Here is a 17,105-nt window from a genome sequence, read left to right as displayed (position 1 = left end):
TTTCACAATATCTAATTAGCTTTCTCCTTCTATGTTTCCAGCTTTAAACCACACAAGAAAATATTGTGTGTCTCTAGTTAGTGTAGCTCTTTGCTATTTACATACTGAAGCCTAAACTTTTAATATGTATTTTAATGATATTTAATAGGCACGTGATTTCCAAGAATGCTGTTGTAGGCAGGATGTGCCTCATTATTCTCTAGTGTATTTTTGCAATTGAATTAACTGTTTGCCAAAGCACATGGGTAAAGCTGACAGCTGTTTCTTTAATTAGATGCAATTTGGACTGTTGCTGTTGAATGCATTTTAAATTATGTTTATGATTCCCAAATGGATGTACTCAAGAAAATCAAACAGTATCTCTGCTACTCAAAATGATCTTCCCCTAAGAGACCAAAATACTGATTTGTAATACTTTTTTCATTAATTGACTTGAATACTGTGACATGTTTTTAAGCCTTAAAGCTTGAGCTGTTCTTGCTGACCTTGGAAATGGGTCTCTTTTGGTCTTTCCTGAAATGCTGTGGCTGGTATTCGGTGGTATCTATAAGGGAGCACTAACTAATCATTCAGGAATAGAAAGAGTCTGCATCTCTTGTGGCCATTTTGGATTTCAGTGTTCTCTTGGTGCTCTGGCTTGGACTAACCCCTCATGAGGTTTCTCAGCTGTGGTAGCCTGTGTCTGTCTGCTGCTCTCTGCAAAGAGACTTCTGCTTTCAAAACGGTGGTTGGCAGAGGCAAAGCTACACCTGAGCAAGAGAAGCAGTGCACAGGGAGCACTTTTTAACTTGTAAGCCAGGGGAGGTGCTTCTGAATTTCCATACAGTGATGCAATATATTACAATCAGTCAGTCTAATTTTCCATGTAACAGATGTGTTATTGCAAATATGGCTCCACTGGAAACAGTGGTGGGTCACTGTGGAGCTAAAACTGTCCCTGAGGGTAGTTGTAAGGATATGCCGACACAGTTACGTCCCTCCTGCCCATCCTCTGAACTTTCCATCAGGTCTGTAGCAGGTTATGTCAGACAGTGAACCTGAGCTAACACAGCTTGGCTTTATGTTGCAGTTAGACCCTTCTGTACACTTGAGCAGTGGGCCTGTTCCTTGGGGGAGAGTAATCCTTTCCTGCCGGCACAAAGTGACTGTGAAGCCAATGAATTCACCCATGGCAGACTCACATAAATGTAGGAGGAACTGTCAGGCCCAGGCAGTCCCCTCCTGTATCCCCAGCTGCAGCAATTTAGGAACAGCCAGGCACAAGTTCAGACCTGCCTAAGGCTGCCCTAATAAGTGTTGGAGACGAGACAGAACCAGCATAAGGACAGAAAATCTTACGTCCAACTAATGTCTCACGTTATAGTGAGATCAGCAGAACTTTCTAAGTGTGATGTCCACACACAAGTGATTTTTAATTTTTAAAGCTACATACTTCAACTCCATGTAAACCATCTGAAGCCCTTCAAATATAGCCACATAAAGGACTCTTTTAATTCTGCCTTGGGCATTGGTACTTAACGTATCATTGATATGAAAAAGCAAGCAGCTTCATCAAAGCATGCTACAGAGACTTTGGAGAAGGTCTCATGGTGATGCCGTTTCTTGTGCCATGGACAATTTACTAAATATTTCACATACCTTAAATTCTGACACACTTATGCTCTCATCACTTTCTCTAATAAACGGTAGTATTGCCATCTTGCTGTAATGAAGATGTTTTTACCTCTTCTTTTAAGCTCAATTACTTCAACAAATCATAACTGCTACAGTAATTAATTAACTAATTCCATAAATACTACCTTTTCAATTCTGTTTTCCTGAGATTTCTTAAAATAGATGGTTGGAATTCCAAGTTCAGAAGCAGCTATCCACTGCAGGGTGGCTCGCAGCTCCACATCGGGGCACTCTGGTTCCAGATCAAAGTTTATCACCAATAGGTCCTTTTGACAGTTGGCTGTTCCCACTGAAAGCTCAGAAGTACTTTCTGGAAAAATAAGCCCAACAGTTACTGTGCAATTACTTGTGTTAACTTCAAACTGTATGCTTTAATTGATATGGTTTAACTTACCGTCTGTATTTTCTGTCTGTTCTTTAAGGAAAACCTTTTCTTCTACTAATTCACTTAGAAACAAACAACAACAAAGCTTATTAGTCACACTTAGGAACAGTCTACAACATTGCTTCATGATGAATAAACTTCTCCCTCAATGTAAGACCTAGAAAACTGCAAGAAAAAAGTTACATAGGATGAAATAATAAAATGCCAACTATATTTCATTTATTTAATCTGTAAATCAGGGAAAGCTATGGGAATTGCAGCATTATTCCTGTAGTAGGATGAAGTACTTGTATTGTTTGTGTCATGTGTTATGTTTCACCAGGCCCTGTGTATCTTTACAGTTTACATAATGACAAGCAAATGACATTATGGTAACACACAGCAAGTCTCATAACCTGGCTGGAAATGCCGAATTTCCAATGTCTGCACTTTGCAGTGCTGTGCTCTCTGGCTGAATCTTTTCCAGTCTTGCTTTCTAATTTTATCTTTCATAGTTAAATACAACCATGGCTATCAAAGACTCCTACTACTGCTGGTTTTAAATGTATTAGCTGTTTGGATAAACAAATTCTGTTTACACCTTGCAAAATTTTCCAAAGATACATAATTTCTTATGTACCATTTTCTTAAACTACAGCCAAGTGGTCACTGCTTTAGCTTCCATCTCTAAGCACAGTATCCATGCTCTTGTACATGTGTCAGGAGACTGCAAATTCACTACTGATGTCACAACTATTCCATTTGTTTCATCGCTCCTGGAGGGATTGCACTTTCAGCACACGTTTCCAGACTGTCCCATTTTGCTCTCAATCAGGGGGAATGCTGCAAGTGTAAGGTTTTGTTTGTAGCATGGGAGGACACTACCACCCTCATTCCCAGGGTTATATCCCCCTAGGAATATCCCCCAGGGCTTCAAAGAATCAAGATTATATATGCTTGTGTAGTGGTTACTGCAAGATGTGAAAGAATAAAATGGCAGCATGCAACCTATGGTTTGTCTTGACTTAGAATCATAGGTACTTAGTAACTTCCTTATCATCAAATTTTTTCCCAGTTTTTCTTTTGAACAGCAAATGTATTCTCTGCTTTGACTGTGATTTGTGGTAGTAGAAACTTCTCATGCCTATTGGCTAAGACCTGAATGGCCCCTGCAAGCTAACAAGGAGAGTTAGAAATTTATCCCTGTGGTCTTTGTAAATATAAGGGAGAGGGGACATGTTTAGGAACATGTGTAGGAGGTACCACTGCTGATGTGAAGATGGGAATGTTTTAACATTAGTCACAGAATCAGCAGGTGAAAGAGAATGCATGGAACTCTACAGAGATGTGAATGCCCTGATTTCTTACAAAAAAAGAGCCTCTTGAAAGCAGGGCAGTTTTAGCATAGTCTGGTAATGAGTTGTGACAATTTTCTGATGTCACTGCCTTCACAAAGTTCCCATGCTCTATGTGTGATGTCCAGTCTAAACAATTCCTCAGTGGCTGTGCCCTGGCTGCATCATGACAGTCACCAGCTGGCAGGCTGTACCAGGATCTTTAGGCAGGTACTTGCACATTTCTTGAAAATTTAACTCCAAATTCAGTAGAAACATGCCTGGAAACAATAGGCAAGATGTACTGTGGGCCAAACTATTATTATTGGAAAGAATGCGAATTATATTTTTTCTTTGTCCTTAATTGGTCCTTAGTTGCTTGACCTTACTTGCTATAACAGGAGAGTTTTGGTAATGTTTGAAGTTATTCAGAGAAGAAGTTTCACACAACAGGAAACTGATACAGCAGAAAACTGTCTTTTAGACAGAGTGGTTGATGGACCAGTATTCTCCTGGGAGATCCACCTGAGTGGGTTTTCCTGTAATCTTTCACTGTCTAGTGCTCTCACTCTCCACAGACACCTGCATGTGCTTTTTTCTGAAACTATGAGCAGGCACAGCAGCAGGTGCAAAGCAGGGCTTGGCACATTTTAGGTGGTGTAAACAATTTGCAGTTAAAATTGGACTAAACATCAAGTCTCGCTTCAGTGACTACTTACTTAATCATAGGAGAAGATGGCACGTTCTCCTGATAAATTTCCAGGTCCATAATGCCAAGACTGCTAGTTGTACTGCTGTTGCCATTGCTGACAAAGCAAAAGTTTAAATATTAGTGCCAAGCTGTGCTGAACATGTCTCCATACATCTTTTAAAAATTTATTTATGTACAAAGCAAAGTGAGGAGGCTGCCTCCTGTTATGTAGAGTTCCACAAAATCAGTTGTGCTCAGCAAGTGGTTCCCAGAATGAAGCACACTAGTCTGCTCAAAGTAATGAGGCTTTTATTAAAATAGTTCTAGATGGAGCACGTATGAAGTGCATCAATGCATCAAGTGATGCTGTAAGCTGGAGGATAAAAAGATGTGGACTCTCTTCTTGTGCATGCCTTATGCAATGATCATTTGGCCTCAAATGAAAAACCAGTCTGCTTGAGTCCTTGAAAAGGTTTAGCAGGTACAGAGATGCCCTGGAAGAAACCTGCAGAGATTCAGATATCTCTGAACGTGGGGAGTTATAGCAAGACATAGGTTGCCCATCATACTACTTACCTGTTGGGTGACTCCATGCCTGTAACCAGCAGTGGTTTCAGTGTATTACATCCCCAAATACTACTGGGGATCTGATGGAACCCACAGGCACAGAGATGGCCCCTCGTGTTTCTAACTACTCTGACAGACTGAGATTTTAATTAAAGCCAGTGCTCATTGGGACCAAAAATGCATAGAAGTATTCTCTTTGGCTTCTTCACAAGGATTAAGTAGTACAATAGTATTAGTTCACTTTATAACATCATTGTAAGTGGGACAGTAAATGTTTATGCACATATTGTAATAGTGTCATGAGCAGGTTGTGAATTTGCTGCCTGCAAGTCAATTACCAGGAACAAATTCTGTGTGGCAAGTCATGCTGAACAACTTAATTTTTACTGGAAGAGCAACTAATATTATTTTTCCTTACATTAGAAGGATTGATTAGACAGTTCCTTTTCCCATCATGCTGTTTTCAGTCAGTGCCAGCATGCCAGGCATTCAGACTTGCTGTAGCAATTTCTGTTTCAATGCAGAGCTGAAAGGCACAGTCCTTCAGCTCTCTCAGACCGAGGACTTTGTTAAAGGTTGATACAATATTAACAGGATGAATGTTCAACTGCGGTGACAGACATGTTTTGTTCAGTTCTTTTTAGGTGGCCAACAGTGCTTTCTGACAGAGACTCTTTCTTTTCCCTGCTTCATTACCATAATGTCTTCCCTCCTTGTCATATTGATACTCAAGAGAAAGATGTAATTACTTGACAATATTTTAAAACCTAGTCTAAGAGCATATGAAGAAAAAACTTTGCTCAATTTCATGTCATGAAAGGGCTGAAGTCAAACTATACCATCACCTTATATAAACTCCAAGGACTAGATAACATTTTTAAACACGTCCTGACTTGAATAGGTACAAAAAGCAGCATATTGCTATGGGAGCTCTGGAATTTATGTCTACTCAGGGGAACACTGGTCATCCTCTGTTAATCTGCACCCCTGTGCCAGTCTAAGCAATCTCTGCTCTTCTGGGGGGAACAGCAATCTCGTCAATCTTGGCTAAGGAGATGCCAAAACAAACATTATGCAAAGAGCAGAAATAAATCAAAAGACTGTAGCAATTAGCTCATCTAGTGGCCTTTTCACCACAGAACTGAGGCACTTCAATGGTGCCAGGAAGTTTTTCCTTTGCCTGAATCTAGCTGCTTACCAGTAGTAAAAAGACCTAGCTGGGAACCAGAATGTGGATAATTTTTTTCCCCTTACTAAAAAATAAAGAGATAAACTCTACCATTAGACTTTCTTTACAGTGTTCTAAGTAAATCTCAAGCTGCTGCCTCTCATTCCCGATGCATGGCAGGGAAATGACTGGCTTGGTTGATAGACCACATTGTACAGTGAGAACAGACAACACGGGTACCTCATGGATCGCTCGCTGAGTTGCAAGTAGCTACTTGTGTCGTCAGGATTGTCCTCATCGTTAGCTAGCTGGGACCAGCTGCCAGTGCTTTCTTCACTGCTGCTGAGATGGTTTGGGAATTCTTCAGCTGCTTTTGTCTCTCCTATGATTTCAGCATCTGATCTGTTCTGAGGGCTGTTGCTGGCAGGGTGATAAGGAAGGCACGTTGATATTATAATACAGGCAAACAAACTGGTGACACCAACCTTCAGGCAATGCTGCTCATTAAAGTCAACCAAGCTGCAGAATTATACAGATGCAAAAGACTGGACAAGCTTATAACTTATCCATACAATCCAATAGAACATATGGTCTGAGATGCTCTTAAAAAAGGACTTTCTTATGACTGCTACAAACAAACACAAACCAAAGTAAATATTATACTGAAATATGCATAGAAATGGTTTAACTTGTAAAAAATGATTTTACATGTATGAAAAGAACTGATCACCGTAAGGGTCTGTTGCTTAATGCACTTCAGTCAATCAGTGATTGAAATACATGATATATGTTAGTGCAGAATTACAGCATTTCTTGGAAATATACACTGGCAGTAGATCCCTCTCCTACAAATGGGTGAATAATAATAAAATGGGTTTCTTGCCAGCGTTTTCTACTCTGTTAGCACTGTAGATCCAAAAGAGGTCTAAAAGTAAAAGCAGGAAAGTATTGTGGGTTGCAAATGCCTAATGACTCTCAGCCCTCTGTGTCCTTAGGATCTTTGCTGCTCAGGTTGGGGAAAGAAAAAATATTGCAGCAACTAGTCAGAAACCAGACTGAATATGGAGCCCAGGCTGAGTTTAGAAAGTACAGGGTTAAGGGAAAAATGATTTCTAATTCTGAACACTTGACATATGTCACATACACACATGTATTTATATATACATGTATGTCATATATGTGTGCACATCCTCCCACATACACAGAAACAAAAAATAAAAACTGTATTTATGGTAACTTTTCAGAGCTAAACTGGCCTTTATGATACACAGACAGAAAAGTAAATATAATCAATCCCCACAATAATTATATCACTGCAGCACAGGAATAATAATTATAGCAAAACTGTAGTTTTGTTCTATTCACTAAACTGCATTTATAACTTAGTGATTACAGCAATGAAATGTGAATTACCAGCTCTCTGCAGGATCTCTCTAGAAAAGTTCTTGCTTTCAGACCTGTATCTAAGTTATGACTGAGGCACTGGTCTTCAGTTAGAGCAAAAGATTGCACCAGAAACGTTTATTGCTCCCGAGTCATCACCTTGACCAAGAATATACTGAGACAATATCATTGTGGATGTCTCCTTTTGCCAAGCTCTCACTCTCAGAAGTTGTTGCATTAATGCTGGATGACAGAGAGAGAGGCAGCCTGTGCAGGGGGAATGGGAGCTGTTTGCCCAGGGGCTCTGCTCTAGCAGGCAGGGAGCATCTGCCAAGTAACTGTGCCTGTCATCCCTGACCCCTCAGGGGCAGAGCTCAGCATCTGCACCAACACGTGGGCTCTGAGCAGCCAGGTTGCAGGGTAGTGGTGTTACTCAGATTTTTAATACAGGGCAGGTAGCTCCTGATACCTGGTCCAAAACACAAGAGATTTCTGTGGGTGATGTTTCTTGGCATTTTGGGTTTTGTTTGATTCATTACACAATTGCATCTCAGACGAGCAATGCTTTGAACTGACAGTTCCCCACTTGTGAACAGTCACTTGGAACAGTTTCTTTGTGACAGGACTGGGTCTGTTGCACTGCCTACATACCAGAAACAGCTCTTTTTCGTTGCTGAAGACCTCTTCCCTAGGCCTGCACAGCTTCTTTTTTTATTCCTAATTGACTGTATGTCTGCTGTGCCTGTATCTGAACTAGCAAGTAGTTTAATGCAGTAGGAGTGGATCAAAGCAATTGCTGCTGATGCTTTTATAGCTACATTATATATTTTTAGGTTTTCACTTCAGCCTACATAGACTTGGTCCAGCCAGCTGTGCCACAAATGGTTCAAATCCGTGTGAAGAACCACAGGAAGCTTTGCCTTCCCAGTAGGGGTACGAGCACATCTGGAACACAGTTGGGCAGCTTCTATTTGAGATTCCTTTAAAAAAAATCTGCATTGCATGCTGCAAAGAAAGCTGATGTATGGAAACAGGGATAAGTTGATTCAGAACTGCACTGCATTGCTGAGCCAAAATGCCCTTGTGGTGTAGCCTCTGGTTACTAATTCAGCCCTACCAACCCTATTGCTTTAAACATCCCATAGGCACTTTGGGAACTCTGCATCAAAGGCAGAAGAAAAGTTGTTATAAAAGGGGTCATAAACTGCAAAAATAACTTCATTTTCACAGTCAAGATTCCAAATAGATGGATTTCGAAATGTATCTTACTAAAAGCAGGTTGCATTTTAAGGAAGAGGAAGGTTAGTGGGGGAGAATCAGTATGAAAAACTAGTGACATTATGATAATTATCATAATTGTTAACATACACAGGAAAGTAGATATAATCCATGTACTTTCCCACTTCAAGAAAAGCAAGTACTTCTGCTTTCTCACTTCAAGTAGAGCTCTGTCAAATGCCAAAACAGAGCACTGCCTAGAATAAAATGAGCTACAATGGTTTCTAACACTAGCACCTGCACTCCTTCTACCACTCTGAGATAATGGGGTGCTGCAGTGCTCCAAGAGACTGGCAGTTCAGATACCATTAAAGTAACAGATACAATGAAGAAGTATAGTTAAAAGTAGGCAACGCCTTGGGAAAGAGCATTGCTCTTGGCCTCAGAGCACTCACAGCAATCCTCTGCATTTGCACTGCACTCTCATACTGGGCTCACACTTTGCCATAACCAAAGCAAGCTACAGATTTCTTAAGACAAGGAGTACAGCTGCAAGGAGAGGGTGGCAAGGTATGGTGCAAACTCCATGAAATGGCATTAAAATAAAATGAAATGTTATTCTTTTCTATATTTAAATTCTACCAGAGAAGTCTTGAACTAAAGGAGGTGAGGGGTACTTTCAATATTTTATTTCCTTCACTAAAGAATTTTTCTTACTTGTAGCTCCAGACTGCAAACACAAATTTGAACTTCAAGGCCTCAGAAGTCTGGTCTTGTTTCCAGGTACACAAAGCATTAGTTACACAAACAAGCATAGCAGAGAACTACAAATTCTGCTATCTTCTGTTATACACTAACACTGATTTTTATTTATTTATTTTTTTGAATTGAGATATCAGCCAGCACTACATGAAAGTTTAAGTTTTGTCTATTTTTCCTGTCTTGACTATGGGAGACTTAAATATCTGTAGAGAGAAAACTTACTTACTAGTAAGTTTGAATGTTAGAACCATAATGTTGTCATATTTGATTTAAGTTTGCTCCAGAAATCAGCACTGTGATACTTGACTGGCTGATTTTATGTCATGAGAAACCTGTAGTCACAACTTAACCTGTTTGTTTCTTTAGAAGTTATATTCTTATCTTCTTCCTTTATCAAAATAACTTTTACTGGGAAAATAAAACACCAAAGCAATATGCTGATTTGCTGTTTGGTCACTTACCTATTTGCTGGGGAACTGGAAACAATGTGTTTTCCATCCAAAGCTTCTGGAGGCTTTTCTTTGCTTTGATGCTCCTTTCCAGAAGGGCCACATGAAGTTAAAGACTCTGAGTCTTTATGTGGTTCATCTCGTTGATCACTTTCTATCTGAATTAAAGGCACTTCCCTGCGCTGACCTGCAGGGAGGCTCCCGGGGCTCTTCAAGTGCTCTTTCTTCTCATCCAAATTTACTTCTTCCGTTTTGGGTTTCGATTGTATCTGAGCTGTGCTTTGGGGATGTTTGCTTTCCAGCACGTGTTCTCGGCTTGTATAGTCACAGGAATCCTGCTGGACAACAATTAAACTTTTACCACTTTCAACAATATTTGCAGCCAGTCTTTTTGCATATTGTTCCACGTGCGGTGGGGAATCGCTGTAAAACTGCTCTGCCTCTGCAGCCTCTGCCTCATCTGCTATGATTTTGTTCTTCCGCATCAGAGATTCAATAGAACTCGCCCATGTCTCGTGAATCAACATATCTGTTATCTGGTCAGTCTTGCATCTTTGGTACAGGCACGAGTCAGACTTGCAAAGACCTGAAGAAGCCACGGTACTGGCTGGCTGCACACTTAAGGAATCTTGGCGATGGTGGGCAAATCCATCTAAGGAATTTGCCTTAACTGGGACATTAACTGTAAGCCTGGAGCCTGATGATCTGCTGTCAGGCATTGATGACTGCCTAAAGCAAAAAGGTGACCGTAGAGACGGTGGTAGCAAACTGTCACACCAGTCCTTTGAATTCCGAGGGGAATACAGGTTATCTTTATTTTCCCTTTCAATTTCTCTTAGCATATACCTATAAAATTCTTCTGTTATACTTTCTGTGCTGGACTGTTTGGATGGGCAACTTGGTCTTACATTAAGATGGCCATTTTTCTTGGCTACCTGTTGCAAAGCAGAAGTTAAGATATTGTTTGCATTTTTTCCTGCATAGTAATCCAGTAGCAAATCAAAACCTCTTCCTTCATTTTCCATCTGGTTCACCATAAATCTTGAAAATTCATCTGTAATGCTTTCACAACTAGACTGCTTTGAGACAGAACTTGTCTGGCTCATAGACTGACCAAAGCTGTTCATTAGGCCTAGGGTATTGAAAGAGGCTTTGGAATCCGAGTCCTCCTCGGGAATGCTCTCACAGCTTGAGGCCTTGGCTCGACTCCATCTTTCACAGTGCAGTCTGTTCCTAGGGTGGTTTGGACCTTGCCAGATGCTGTCAACCATGGAGAGTTCGGTGAGGTTCATGATCTTGGCAGCCACTTCATTTGCAAAGATATTGACTGAATCAGGTGTGTCCTCAAGGTTTATAGATTCATCTACTACCCGATTCATCAGTTTTTCCTTTAGCTCTGGATGCTCATCTGTTTTTCTTTTGATCTCACTTAGTCGAGGTGCCCTATGCTTCCGAACCACTGAACCATTAGTATGGGTTTCCTTTTTCCTTTTCATGGTTCTGCATGATAAACTCTGGGTCACTAGATATTCATTGCCTCTCTTCCATGCACAGAACCAGGGTTGCTTTCCGTTTGAATTTTCTAGACAAATGGCAGCTATTTCTGTTGCCATAGAGACAACAGTTTCTGCCAATTCCTCTGCAAAATCTGTTATACAATATTTGTCTCTTGAATTTTTCACCTGTAGCACAGGCTGAGAAGGAAGCAAGACATGGTTTCCTAATAAAGACAAGCTAAGTTGAACATCATTATTTAGCACAGAATCACACTTATGCTTGGCTTGGTTTTCTGCAGTTGTGGTGGCACTGGAAGACAGCTGTTCTTGAACACCATGTCTGCATTCATTGTTTGCAAAGGTATTTTCTCTGTTTGAAAATGATCTGTAATCTTTCTTCTGATGCTGATTGTTGCTCTGATTTGGGGATTTGTAACAGTCTCGTGTGGTTCTTTTCAGGTATCTCTTCTTGGGAGATGTTTTTCCACCAAGTGTGTTATGCTCTGTATCTCCACTTGGTTCTGAGCTCAGTGTGGCACCTTCATTGCTACTTACATCTTTCATATTACTTTTCCAAGTAGTTGTGACATTTCCAAGATCTTTGCTAGTACTGGTACTGTAGGATGTACCAAATGGCTTAGCAGCAGAGTGATCAAGGGAGCTGTGAGAAGTTTCACATGCTGTTGCTGGTGTTGACCATCCTTCTGCTCTTGTTACTTTCTCTGCTTTTCTGCCCTCAGAAAAGAGAGGAGAACATTCTTCAACTTGCCTTATGTCGTTTATTTTCTTGCAAGTGAAATATATTATATTAAAAAGCAACTCATTAGCAGTCTCTGTGAAAATGTCTTGCGTACTTGAGCCATTTTCTGAGTGGGGGTGTAGCTGTTTCTTCTTTCTAACCTCTTCCATAGAATGTCGTAGGATAATATTGGATAGGTTTTGCGCAAGTTCATCCCTGATTACTTCATCAGCATGTGGAATACGTGGCCTTGCTGCTGTTTCAATAATTTTCCCATTTATGGACTCCATAAAATGCCCTACATTTTTGTATGTGTTGGGTTTTGTCAAAATTACAGATGCCTCTTTGAGAAGTGCCTCTGCAATGCTCTCATTTAGCTTTTCCATGCTGCTTCCTATAGCTATGCTACAGTGCAGAGTAATGGCTGCAGAAGCCTGAGCAGCAGACAGAAGCCCACTTGACGTTGCAGGGTACTTCTCCTCCTTCGTTTCCCCCAGACCACAGATGGCCACAGCACTTGCTACTTGAGTCATGCCACACAGCGCAGATGGAAAGGAATATTCTGTGCCAGCAGAGTCATCAAAGGGCTGTGACGGTGCTGTGTGCACCTCTTCATCTACCACCACTCTGCTTCGGGAGTCTGTGACTTCTTGGTCCCATCTGAATTTTTCTGCAGCCTGGGGACTGGAAATGGTTCCAATGACAGTGGCTGCACAAGCCAGAGCCACTTCCAGTGCACTTTGGTCATGTCCGTTTGAATGTTCTTCCTCAAAGTAATCTGAAACTTCAGCAGAGCTTTCTGACTCAGTCCAGTGGCACAGGTTGGGGAAGGCAGACCCTGGCCAGTCAGGTATGTTCTCAGAACTGTCTGGACTTTGCACTATGACAATCTTTGGAAGTTCATTCCATGATCGGGAAGCAGATACATCATCTGACTTACCGGAGCTTCCCACAGAGATGCTGACTGCAGCCTCCTCACTGAAACTGGGTCGAGACTGTGACAGTCTAATGAATGCATCCTGCAGAACAGATTCTGCCAAATTTGTGGCATACTGACCTGTGGTCCCCTGCTCATTTTGTGAGGGAGGATCAGTTTTCCTGATACCTGCACAGTCTTCCCCATCTGTCTTACTGTTGTGTTTTGGTTTTGGGTCACACAGAGGCTCCAGCTCCTCTTTAGCCATTTTGGTTAAAGACACATCTTCTAACATGAGCGCTGGGCAGGAACCTTCAACCTCACTAGTCAAATTAGTAGTACTAAATGATGAAGTAGCTTTTTCAGCTAATTCCTTCTGCCACAGTTTTTCCTGGTCTGACTTACATTCAGGTTGTAAGAGGACATTTTCAGCCACAACATTCACAGCTTCAGAGACTTGAGTAGCTCCATTATCTTTATTAATGCAGTTTCCTTCAAGAATGAATGGCAATCTGGCTTTTCTGTAGTGAATATTTTCAAATCCCTTTCCTTTATTTTTTTTGACATCTGAAGATGCTTCTGAAACGTTTAATTTTTCATGACCTATTAAGAAAAAGAAATAATTAGTTTTTTGCAGAGTACCCTGTGGCTTTAAAAAGAAAACAGCTGCACAACTGCGTACCACATCACTGCTCTGCAAAAGTACTGCACAGCCATGTGTCCTTGTCTCTGAACAGCAATTTAAAAATATGAGTGGCTGTCCGTTTTCTAAATTACATATGCACGAATCAAAATCAAGTGCAATTTCTGTGAGCATTGCCATAGCAGTTTTGCAGTACCAACAACAGCAGAATTATTCTCAGTCCCGTTGCTTTTACCCGCTTTGCATTCATCAGCCTCGTTGTCATCCTCGAGGTGCTCAGATGCCGTGAGGAAATCTTCTTCTATTGAGGACACGGAGCAGTTTGTGTCATCCTCTGGCTTTAAGACACGAGTTTCTATCTGCAGGTGCCTCTCCTGAACAAGCTCAAGTCCAATCAGAAACTTGTTTATTTCAAAAATGATGCAGCTTGGGCTGTTTCTCCTGTCCCCCCTCGCACACTGAACCAGGCAGACATCTGCCAGCCAAGGACACTAGAGGGGAAAAGAATCTCAGACAGTTATTTAATTAAAAAATAAAACTTATTTTAAGCTTCCCTCTCTATAAATATCTCGAGGATGTTCTGTTGCAAAGATGTAATATGATTTGTCATTTAAATATTAGTAACACAGTGTCCAGTTACATATATGCCAAAATAAGACTTCTTGGACTGACAGCTTTTGTTATACAAGTGCTTTAGTAGAGAACCCAGCTGTATCACAGGGGATACTTGGCAATTTTGTTGAAATTGCCAAGTTGCTTGTTTTCAATCAACTTGTTTTAATGACAGAGACTTATTTGCAGTTAGCCATCTGACATGCTGTTATTAATGGCCTCGCACCACCCGGCATTACCTGTCTCTTGAAGGGATTGTTTGTGGGTATGAATTCCCTTTCAAGATAATTTCCCTTGCAATGCTTGTTTGAAGGCAGCCCTGTAAATGCTGGCTGACAAGATTAAGAACAGGTCACCTTTAGTGTTCCTACAGACTGTTTTAAAATAGCGTTTTATTTTGTTTCTTTGCTGCTCTTCCTCTCATTCCTTCTTTGTCCAAAGCCCCATTATTTCAGGCCTATATAACCTCCCACTGGAAACGGGGCTCCAGTGCACAATGTGATGAGCCTTTATATAAAACTGTCTTACCCAGAGAAGCTGTACAATTAAGTCGAGAGTTGTACAGAAACAGAGAGAAAGGAACTCTTGTTATCCTCCTTTTATTGATATTAAAAACTGTTGGACATTTATACAACAACAGAGCTAAGTCGATATCTCTGCATGGGACCACGCCTGTTGTATGGATGTACTCTGAAGCAAAGCCAAGCTTTTGTAGCCTGTGATCCTGTGCTTTTAACTCCAGGCCCCCAGGAAGGAACCAGCTTGGGTGGAACCAACTTTGGATTGAGGCAGTGAATTTTAAGCTGGGCAAAAGATGCCTTGGACCCACTGGGCATTTGCACAGTATCTACCATAATGTAACCTCATTCTGGACCTTTTGTCTTTGAGTGTGAATACAATCAGATATCTAGTAATAAAGACAGTAGAATGAGTGCTACGCTGGACTAGCATGTTTATTAGCCTGCTCTTCCTTTCCACCTAAAAAATGTGTCTGAACAGAAAACCAGATAAATTAGTGTGTTAAAAGTAAAACAGAAAAGATAGATTAGATAGCTGCTACGAAACAACTGCTGAATCAGACGTGAGCATACTGTATTGTGAAAAATGTAATAAAAAATAGATGCAGCCTTAGATCAAACATTCCTCTGCTGTTTCTCCAGGCCACAGTTTGCAGGGTTATGCTTGTGAAAAGGGCTGAGGGGTGAGCAACATAAAAATCCTTGCAGGAAAACTCTGCCAGTCACCTTACAAATGAAATTCTCTGAAAGCCAAACAAAAGTGTGATGATGGCATATCTGGCCAATAAATCTCATCCAGTCTCAATGCAAGGCTTTACTTGTCTTACAAGACAAAAATTTAGGTTAGTTCCCTCTATGGAGATGGGGATGTCTTGGGTGCTTGAGTTACCTTGTTTGAGCCTCAAAACACCCTTGTGCATATTGCAGTAGCTTGCCCCTGTGCTGTAGGGTTGGGAGCTCCAGTGCTCCCACCACAGCCTTGTGCTCATGTTTTTTAAACCTTTCTAAATTCAGCCATTAGTCACAAATGGCAAGAAGCTCAATAACTAGGTAATTTCTCTCTTTAATGATCAGCTTATTGGTATAACATAAAATTCAATGATCTTTGCAATACAGCTGTTACAGGGTCTGCTTCAGGAAGACTTTTGTACACAAGTTAATTTCAGTGAAAAGAAGTTTTCTGCTTCTTTTTTTCTGCAGCAGACAAACCTGGCAATATCTGTTTGGGTTTTTTGTAAGTTTGCTGGGACAGTTTTGTACTCCAGGATAATTCTGCAGTTTTAATGAATTTGAGAGGTGACTGTGCCCCTCTACTGAGGTGATTCTGCTGCTCTACTCCACTCTGGTGAGATCCCACCTGGAGTAGTGTCCAACTCTGGAGTTGCCAGCACAGGAAGCACATTGACCTGTTGGATCGAGTCCAGAGGAGGCCACCAAGATGATTAGAGGGATGAAGCACCTCTCCTATGAGGAAAGGCTGAGAGAGTTGGGCTTGTTCAGCCTGGAAAACAGAAGGCTTTAGGGTGACATGATTCAGGACTTCCAGTACCTGAAGGGAGCCTACAAGAAAGATGGAGAGGGACTATTTACAGGAGCATGTAGTGACAGGACAAAGGGGAATGGCTTCAAACTAAAGAGAATAGGTTTAGATTAGATATTAGGAAAAATTCTTTATAGTGAGGGTAGTGAGACACTTGAACAGATTGCCCAGAGAAATCATAAATGTCCCATACCTGGAATTGTTCAAGACCAGGTTGAATGGGGCTCTGAGCAACCTGGTCTAGTGGAAGGAGTCCCTGCCCATGGCAGGGGGTTTGGAACGAGATGATCTTTAAAGTCCCTTCCAACCCAAACCATTCTATGATTCTAGTCTATAAAGTTGTTCCCATTTCATGAATGACCCAATTAGATCAGAATTAGGCCCAAAAATACTGACATATTTTTCACTCTATTTCTTTACACATACATGAACAGGTATAAAGGATGACAAAAATGGAAAGGAAGAAAATAGCTCTTATTACAATAAGGAGTTAAGCTTCTGGAACTTGTGTATTAAAATGTCTTTAAGCAAATGTTATCATTTGCTTCCTTTCTCTATGTGGTGCCACTAAGAGGAATTCTTGGCTTTCAGATCACAGATAGGGAACGTTTAATTGGCAATAATGGGAGTGAAGGAGTTAGCATGAGAACCTCGCCTCTAGCTCCTTTAAATGTTAAATTTTAATTAATGCATTAATTACTTTTTAAGTTGACAGAAGCTAAATGAGGTGTCATCTCTGATACGTTTAACGTCACTTGGTATTTTCACATTGATCACATTCAGGCTTACAGTAGCCTCTAGAATCTTCAAGTCCTATCATCAGCCCTTTTCCAAGGTGCACGCAGGGGAGAAGATGCATTGGGAACAAAAGTGGGAAGTGGCAAGACTTCACTTGAAAGGGAGTCTGTAGCAGCTGTGCCCTGGCCCAGCTCTGTGCACAGAAGTGTTACATCTTTCCTCTTCCCTCTGTGCTGCCCTTCTGAGTCCTGCTACTCTTGAAATCTGGCCATATGAATCTCATCTCTGCCACC

The 17,105-nt window shown here is 41.0% G+C and overlaps 1 protein-coding gene across 5 annotated transcripts in view; it reads right to left on the bottom strand.

Annotated features, from left to right (window-relative positions):
- The window catches only part of SPHKAP (SPHK1 interactor, AKAP domain containing), a 95,275-nt gene that overhangs the window by 2,948 nt on the left and 75,222 nt on the right, over positions 1 to 17,105 (bottom strand). For 4 of the 5 annotated variants that reach the window (XM_032697914.1, XM_032697916.1, XM_032697915.1 and 1 more), the window contains exons 6-11: positions 13,640 to 13,895; positions 9,623 to 13,364; positions 6,039 to 6,218; positions 4,092 to 4,178; positions 2,069 to 2,121; positions 1,800 to 1,984 (exon numbers count right to left, since the gene is read on the bottom strand). In XM_032697914.1, the coding sequence (XP_032553805.1) occupies positions 1,800 to 1,984; positions 2,069 to 2,121; positions 4,092 to 4,178; positions 6,039 to 6,218; positions 9,623 to 13,364; positions 13,640 to 13,895 (4,503 nt within the window). The remainder of the gene's footprint in view (positions 1 to 1,799; positions 1,985 to 2,068; positions 2,122 to 4,091; positions 4,179 to 6,038; positions 6,219 to 9,622; positions 13,365 to 13,639; positions 13,896 to 17,105) is intronic. The other variant, XM_032697917.1, reaches the window with a different exon arrangement.

Source organism: Chiroxiphia lanceolata, chromosome 10 (genome assembly GCF_009829145.1).
Source record: "Chiroxiphia lanceolata isolate bChiLan1 chromosome 10, bChiLan1.pri, whole genome shotgun sequence".
Classification (NCBI taxonomy): Eukaryota; Metazoa; Chordata; class Aves; order Passeriformes; family Pipridae; genus Chiroxiphia; species Chiroxiphia lanceolata.
Note: the sequence above shows the minus strand (reverse complement) of the source record. Positions and strands in the feature narration are given on the sequence as shown.